The sequence below is a fragment of the Capricornis sumatraensis genome, chromosome 7 (genome assembly GCF_032405125.1).
Source record: "Capricornis sumatraensis isolate serow.1 chromosome 7, serow.2, whole genome shotgun sequence".
Lineage (NCBI taxonomy): Eukaryota > Metazoa > Chordata > Mammalia > Artiodactyla > Bovidae > Capricornis > Capricornis sumatraensis.
The window spans coordinates 39897170-39905631 of NC_091075.1; the positions used below are offsets into that span (position 1 = coordinate 39897170).

Genomic DNA, 8462 nt, shown 5'->3' on the forward strand with positions numbered 1-8462 from the left:
TATTCCCCAACACATTTCATATTTAATTTTGGCTCTCCTATTTTTCTAATACTTTTTTCTGATTGTTCATCTTTTATAGCACTGTGTTCTTAATTTTCATGGATGCAATATATACTGTTCTGAGAATATTATAGCATCTTTGGGAACTTAATGTTTTCTGCTTTTTTTTCCAGGTACTTTTGTTTTAGTCTTTATCTTTCATTGTTGAAGTTATTTCTATATGTATAGTGATTCTTGGCTATCTGCTTAGCATTCTTTTTTTTATATTGGAAAAAATTTATTTTTCGTTGAACAACTCTCACCACATTTTCTTTTCCTGAGTATTGCTTTGTCCACTATGGTTTAGTGCCTCCACACAAAAAAAGTTCAGCATGAAATTCTTCCCCTTATTTTTGGTTTGTTTTGATTATCTTATATATTTACTGCTAAGTCTGCTAAGTTGCTTCAGTCGTGTCCGACTCTGTGCGACCCCATAGACAGCAGCCCACCAGGCTCCCCCGTCCCTGGGATTCTCCAGGCAAGAACACTGGAGTGGGTAGCCACTTCCTTCTCCAATGCATGGAAGTGAAAACTGAAAGTGAAGTTGCTCAGTCATGTCCGACTCTTGGCGACCCCATGGACTGCAGCCTACCAGGCTCCTCCGTTCATGGGATTTTCCAGCCAAGAGTACTGGAGTGGGGTGCCATCGCCTTAACCAAATATATATTAATACCAGTAGCTTAGCATTATTTCAAGGGACTGAAAGTCATGTATGAATGAGTAGGGTTGTGAACTCTGAGCTTCACTGTAACAAATAATCAAGTGCAAGCTGTTTTTAAAAATTGTTCATCTCTCCAGAAGGGCTGGGATGGGGTGTGTATAAGCCCAGCTGCCACATTCTGTAGCAAGGTGGTGAAAGGGCACTGCAGGCTTATAATGTTCAGAACACTGATCTCTCAATCATCCTGTTTTCAGTGTGATACCTCACTACGACCACCATTCTCCCCCCAGGTCCCAGCTCTAATCTGTTTGGTTTAATTTCTCCAGAGAATAAGTTTCCAGCCTTCTGCTAGAAAAAGAGAAAGCTGCTTGGCTACAATGGGAGAACAAAAATAGACTTTCAAATAATCCCCTTGTTTTCAACTTTGCTCCTCAACCTCACCTTTCAGGGCACCTAGTGACTCCAAATCCTTGACTCCCTGGGGGGTTCTGGAAGAAAAAGATAGGTGTTCCACATTTGTGTATCTTTTCTGAGATGAAGAGTGGCTGTGACAATTGTGCTACCTATCAAGTATTAAAAAAAAAAAAGAGTAGTGCACTTAATCTTTCCTTTCATGGTAAAAGAGAATGAGAAAGTAACTGTTTAAAAGTCACACAAACAAAAAGCAACAGACAACCTCTAAACTACCGATTATCTAGACATTATTTCAAAAATTTGTACATCTGGAAATGTTTTAATGGCTATGTGAGAATTTTAGCCAAAGATAATGTGTCTCCTATTCAAAACTCATATCTGCAATTAGGCTTCCTCTTTTCTCTCGCAACAATAAGCTTTGGGTCAACTATGTGTTAGCCTTCCTCTTCCCATATCAAGTATTAGCAGGTAAAAAACCAGTACGTAATGGAAAGGACCAGTGTGTTTCCTGGGAACAAATACATAACTACAATCCAAACTTAACCAGTGTTACTAACACATTTATAGGGTTGCCAGATAAAATATGGGATGCCACATAAATGTGAATTTCAGATAACTTTTTTTCTAAAATAAGTATGATCCCTATTTCTTTTTTTCTGAAATTCAAATTTATTTGGGCATCCTGTATTTTTATTTGCTAAGACTGCCAATCCAAGATATTTAAAGAAAGAATGTATCATAAGTAGAAAATGACCACCATAGAAAAGCTGGATATAAAGAAGGAAACTGGGGATCTGAACCAAAACTATTCACTGGGAAAAATCTACATTACTGGGATTTCCCTGCTGGTCCAGTGGTTAAGAATCTGCCTTGCAATGCAGGGAATGAAGGTTCGACCCCTGGTGGGGGAAGTAAGATCCCACATGCCATGGAGAAACTAAGCCTGTGCATTGGAGAAGGCAATGGCACCCCACTCCAGTACTCTTGCCTGGAAAATCCCATGGACAGAGGAGCCTGGTATGCTGCAGTCCATGGGTTCACTAAGAGTCAGACACGACTGAGCAACTTCACTTTCACTTTTCACTTTCATGCATTGGAGAAGGAAATAGCAACCCACTCCAGTGTTCTTGCCTGGAGAATCCCAGGGACGGGGGAGCCTGGTGGGCTGCCGTCTATGGGGTCGCAGAGAGTCGGACACGACTGAAGTGACTTAGCAGCAGCAGCACTGTTATTACTGAGCCTGCACGACACAAGGAAAGATCCCACATGATACACTAAATATCCTGAATGCAGCAACTAAGACCCGACGTGGGCAAATAATATTTAAAAAATCTACACTACTACCAAGCTGGTAGCCATGGGCAACCCCATACATACCCACTTTGCAATATAGACTGCCTTGGCTGTGACAAAAATTAATGCTTTCAACTACTATAGGAACTCAGATTATCTAGGTAGCATGGTTAGCCCCTTATTCGTGTCACTAGAGCTCTCCTTCTATCAAGCCAGTCTGGTTCCTCAGGGTATCATCACAAAGCCAATTAAGAGTCTTTTCTGATGGAAGATGGCCATACTCTTGGACTGTTTCAATTATTTGTGTATCTTTCCAACGAAATTCTCCCAACCAGACCACTGCCTAGATGATACGCGGCAAGACATTAGCTGATGTCCTGGAGTGTCAGGTCTCGTAAGCTGACACCACGGTGGAAAAGTAGCATGAAACATGGGTTTAGTAGTTAACCCAAATATAATAACTTCCCCCTAACTAAAATGTTATCAGCTCTTTAATTTATAAGCTGCAACTCATTTTAAGATGTCATCTGGTTTCTGTTGATACCTAATTTGATACCACACCAGCTCCGTTTCTGTGTATACTAGGAACTCAGTTAACAACCTTGTTAGGCTGACTGGGATCCTATCTCCTTGATGAATACTGGTTATGTTCCACTCTAAGAAACAGAGCATAACTTTCCAAATATTTTCAAGAATTTTCATATCATGTTTCAGGTGCATATATTTTTTCCCAAATAAGCTCCCTGAATCCCAGACAACTGACTGCTTTATGCTCCAACACTAAGCTGTTGTTAACATTTTTTTTTTTTTGAGAGTTTGAATTGTTTATTGTATAATTTTATACACACTGTGTTTTAAGTGCATTGTTAAATATTTAAACATTTTGTATGGAATTGGACAAGTCATTTCATTTTTCTCATCTTCAGATTTCTCATCTCTTGAAATTATCTCAAAGTATCTTTCCATAGGGTCATTTCAATGGGTGCTATAGGATTTAAAAAGAAGAAAATAAACATTTTATTAACAGTCAAAATCATAAAGTTATGAATTTGGTAAATATTGCCTGGCTGTTGAAGGTTACTTTCAGGTTTATGAGCTGGTGATGATGATAAGTAAGCAATGATCAACCACAGGCAGAAGCTGCAGGGGATGTGGGGAGAGGTTCTTCACAGTGGTCTATGCACAACATGTAGAAAAAAAAAGGCAAAAGCCAGTCTTTAGGTTTTAGAGGAGGTAGAGGACTGGTTTTATCAACGCCCTTCTGCCTCAGTTCTGATGCTCATTGCTGTAGCCCTGTTCGGATTCAACCTAAGCCCTGAACACAGTTGATGATATAGGGTAAGGTATCATTTTTGTATTTATGCATAATATTAAGGGGTTTTTACTTTAGTGAAGATGTGAGTAGAAAGGGAGGATTTTTATATTATGCCACAAAATAGTTCATTTTTGAATATTTTAGAATATTAACAAAATTCTCTTGGAACTAAATGGATTATTTCATATCATGTGTGGGCTGGAGAAAAGTGATTAAGTTCAGAATTGATGTTTAAAATGAAATGTTTATTTCCATTCCATCTGACAGTGGGTCTTCACTGTCGAGGTTAACATTTAAACTGACTCCACAGTTTAGAAGCAACAAATCTAGTACTGTCTGCCTGCTACACTGTTATTTTAAATTATCATTATTATTTTTTATCTTGGCCACACCCTAAAGCTTGTGAGATCTCAGTTCTCCAGGGATTGAACCTGGGTCACAGTAGTGAAAGCACCAAATCCTAACCACCAGACTACCAGGGAACTCTACTATTATTTTTAAATCAAGTCATCCTTTTCCGTATCTTATTGAAAATTCAGGGCTGGTCATAGCTCTTACAGCCAAGAAAAGCTGGGAATATCACATCACTGTGATATTCCTTAGTCTCACTTCCAAAAATTTTACAGAACATAATCCCACTGCTGCCACCAATAGAAACAGATTAGAAGACTGTATACAAGGATCAGACTCAAATATGTAGCCATTAACTAAACTTGTTTCAAAACTGGCAAAGATACACAAAGATACTTTCCTTTGATAACAGCCAAGTAGACACAATACCTGGTGGTTGGTCAGTTAGTGTAGCGCCTTTGATTTCCCTCCGTACAATGGATACTGGTCATTTGTAGACATATTAAGGCAGCAGCTTGTACAGTTGTCTCATGAAATCTGAGAGGTCCAGACTTTCTGGGCCTTTATATATACATCAGTCATATGAGCAAAACACTTCGGGTCTTGATTTTTGTGTGCCACTGCCTTGTGAATTTAGTATATACAATTTAAATCTGTGTATAAGATACCTATTTATGTATTCCCTTATCTGACTACCTCTTGTGGGGTTTAATTGTTGCGGTGTGCTCTCCATCTGAATATCCACTATGCTTGGATGGCTGTCTCATTTTCAAATAATTACCAGCCAGTGTAAGGAGTAAGCTTATTTACTGTGAGCCTGACTCTAGCTCACAGTAAATAAGCACTAATAGCCAAAAGCCTTGGGATAATTCACATTGGTTCAACACATTTTGAAACTAACTTCTTATATATCTTAATTTTGTACTCCCAGTTGAGTATCGGACTGAATATCTAACACTTTCTTCAATTATGTTTCTTTCCTAGGACAGCCAAGTCACCTCCTATGAGATCCACTGTATCTCTATGGACTCTATTTAGCACTTAGTGAATGATGAATATGCCTTAAGCAAGTAGAATCTATTTCATTTTGTTAGGAACAAATAACCATACTCTGTTCAGCATGTACAAAGCTATTGCTTTATTCAGCTGGGAAGCTGGGAAAAGGCTTCCTTTTGGAATGAACAGCAAAGATGTGTTCATGTGTTCAAGGCACTTTTATACACACACACGCATGCACACACACAGAAAAAGGAACATATTACGGTTACATAAACATCAACATATTTTAATTTTCAGATCTCCCTACTTCTTCCCACCTCCCCCTTTGAAAAAAAGAAACATGTTTTTCTAACATTAAAAAAAAACCCAACAATTTCATAGAATATCTACATAGGAGCAGTTACTGTTACATTCAGTTACACTAACATTATATGGTTTCAACTCAGTAATTTTCCATTCACAAATATTTTTTTTCTACCCACTATAATTCCCTCCTTTTCCTTAAGATGAAACAACTAAGGCTCAGTAAAAATTTCTCATTAGGTTAGAAACATTCTTCTTTCTCAAAGTTGCTATACATTTTATAGAATTTATGATTCCATTAGTGCTTCCATTTTTGGATGCCACCTTGTATACAGCACTTAATTATGGAGAACAAGAAAAAGCAAAACTAAAATAAGGAAGTATATATATATATATATATATGTACCTTTAACAATCTATTTTCTGATTCCCTTTAGATGCCCAGCCAACCAGGATCACATACAGATTTCCTCTTTATTATAGGTGTGTAAAAAGACTTACTGGCCTCATACATTTTATGTATGTTGACTTCTATGTTTTGACACAGCAAGACTCATTTGCAAGGCTGTGTATGCTTTCTATTCAACCAGAAAAAAATCTAATGTCAGACACAGAAACACTTCAGATTGTATTAGGCTGAGATTTACTGCAGTCAAGTTCTTTAAAGTTAGAAGGGTTCCTAGAAGTTTGCAATAGATTCTGAAAGTGCATGAACACTGCTCCAGGAAACAGACAGATAAAATACTTTCATCCACTAGCATAAATGCTTTTCCTTCCCATTGTTCTTTTAGAATGTGTTTTATTTGCTACCAACTAAAGTTTAGGTGCCAGGATGCAGGAAATATATTCCCTACAGAGCAAGTGTCTGTTTAAACTCTATGTATGATCTTACAAGGCTTCTCACATGACGCAGTGGTAAAGAATCTGCCTGCCAATGCAGGAGACGCAAGAGATGCAGGTTCATCTCTGGGTCAGAAAGATTCCCTGGAGGAGGAAATGGCAACCCACCCCAATATTCTTGCCTGGAAAATTCCATGGATAGAATAACCTTGCAGGCTATAGTCCATGGGGTTGCAAAGAGTCAAACAAGACTGAGCACATACACACACATGATCTTACAAGCCAGTTTATCTAGAGACAGCCTGGTGGGAACCTATAAAATGTGTATGCTGTAACTGTAGGTCCCATAATACATCTGAAGTAGTGTAGGCTGCTACTACATTGGTGGGTTACAGTCCACGGGGTTGCAAAGAATCAGACACAACTAAGTGACTACGCACTGCTGTGCTGCACTCCCTCCCCACAAATAGGAACCCCTAAAGGGTGCCCTATGCAGGACTATCAATATAAAACTGGGAGTTAAATCCATAGTCCTACCATTTTCTTTTGTCCAGTTATTCTATTTAAATCAAAAACCTCTCTGAAAATGAGTATTAGAGAAAAGTATGCTCAGAAAGGTGTTATTAGCAGTAGCTAATTTACCAGTTTCCACAATGGCTATTCTGAAGGTTGGGTAACCAGTGGGATAGTGGCCTACTTTTCCTTCCCATTGATAATTAGGTATCTAGTTAAGTCTATTAGACAAACAGAGTAAATTGTTGGGAGAACTGAGTGAGGAGAATAGTCAACATTTTTTTTGTAAAAAAGTCCCTTTTAACTAATTCTCTATTGAAGTTCTCTTCTCATCCACAGAGTCTTTCAAAGGGAATGCTTGCACTGCACATCTTCTGTAGTTGTTACAGGACTCTTAGGGTATGTATTTAGTACTGGACGGTACTTTGGCTTCTGAAGATGGGAAAGTTTGGCTGAGATGACATTTGTTTCTCAACTGTGGGCTGTGTAACTGTGTTCCTTTCTCAACTGGGAACGTGAGATGAGAATGAATGGTAGGTGGGTTTTTTATAGTGATGCAGTTAGGAGTTTGTTAACTGCCTTTTGGAAGTCAGTGTAGGAATAAGTAGTGTTGATGGGTTCAGTGCGGGTTGTTTCCTTAACTGTTTTAGTTAACCAGCCACAGCAACAACCAGAAACACAGGAATTAGGAATCTGTTTTAGGTATTCAGGTATGGGGGTGGCTCTACTCAACGTTCGACTTAACTGTTTGGTGGCAAACTGCAGCGCTCCATTTAGAGTGGCATGCTCTCTAGAAAGCCGGCTGGGACTTAGAAGGGGCTTTTGAAAAGGTGGTACTCCACAAGAAGCTAGAGGAGGCCATTCAGGAATTGGTTCCAGTTTGGGTACACAATGGGAGCAATGAGAGAGTCTCAGACCTACCTCTCGAAGTATATGGACTGGTGTGCTAGCATCCAGGAGTTTAGCATGATATAACCAGGAATTAGGATTTAAAGGTTTCCAAGTTGTAGAATATTTTAAAAGGCACTTAACCTGCCAGGCAAGACTCTCAAGAGGTGTTAGGTTGGGCACCACAGGGTCCTCTTCTTCAGAGGAATCCCACTCTTCCCCAGAACTCTCATTTAGGTAGTTAGTGTTTTCTTCTTCCTCACTTTCTGATTCTGATAAGGGATCAGGAGAGGGATTTCTAGGACCCATTAAAATAGACCAACAGTGTAGGAAAAAAGATACCAGAAAAATGTAACAATCTAAGCCAGGAAAACACTGACACTGGCAAACAAAGCAAAAGATGAGAAATTGTTTCAATAAGATTCACTTGTTTCTCAGTCTGTTATACACACATAGTATGACTCTGGCTTGCAACACTGTACAGTTCTTCAAGATTATGTTGTATATTCTTCACTTACAAAGACGACAGCTCAGTTCTCAGCACCAGTTCAGTGCGTAAAAGTTAGTCACTTACCAGTGGCACAGGTCAGAGTCTCTCCTTCAAATCCCGGCTATTGAAGAAAAGAAGAGGTCACTGTATAGACAAGCTGATTTGCTTAGCATGGTCTCAACTGGTTGCGATTTCATGAAGAGACACTTTGTGTACTCTTTTTTGTTGGCAGAGATATTGTATTTATTTGGTAATGAAAAGAAACTCAGTGATTGCCTTCTTTGTCAGCTGGTGCAGTAACTTTTGTGCAGGGGGATGGTAGGATGAGTTGCCAAGGATCTGTCTGGTGTGCAAGG

The 8462-nt window shown here is 39.0% G+C and overlaps 1 protein-coding gene across 1 annotated transcript; it reads right to left on the reverse strand.

The window, feature by feature from the left end:
• Window positions 1-7171: 7171 nt before the first annotated feature.
• DCAF16 (DDB1 and CUL4 associated factor 16) lies at window positions 7172-7925 on the reverse strand. The gene has a single exon (XM_068974782.1). The coding sequence runs from the start codon at window positions 7923-7925 to the stop codon at window positions 7275-7277; it is 651 nt and encodes a 216-aa protein (XP_068830883.1). The 3' UTR covers window positions 7172-7274.
• Window positions 7926-8462: the final 537 nt, after the last annotated feature.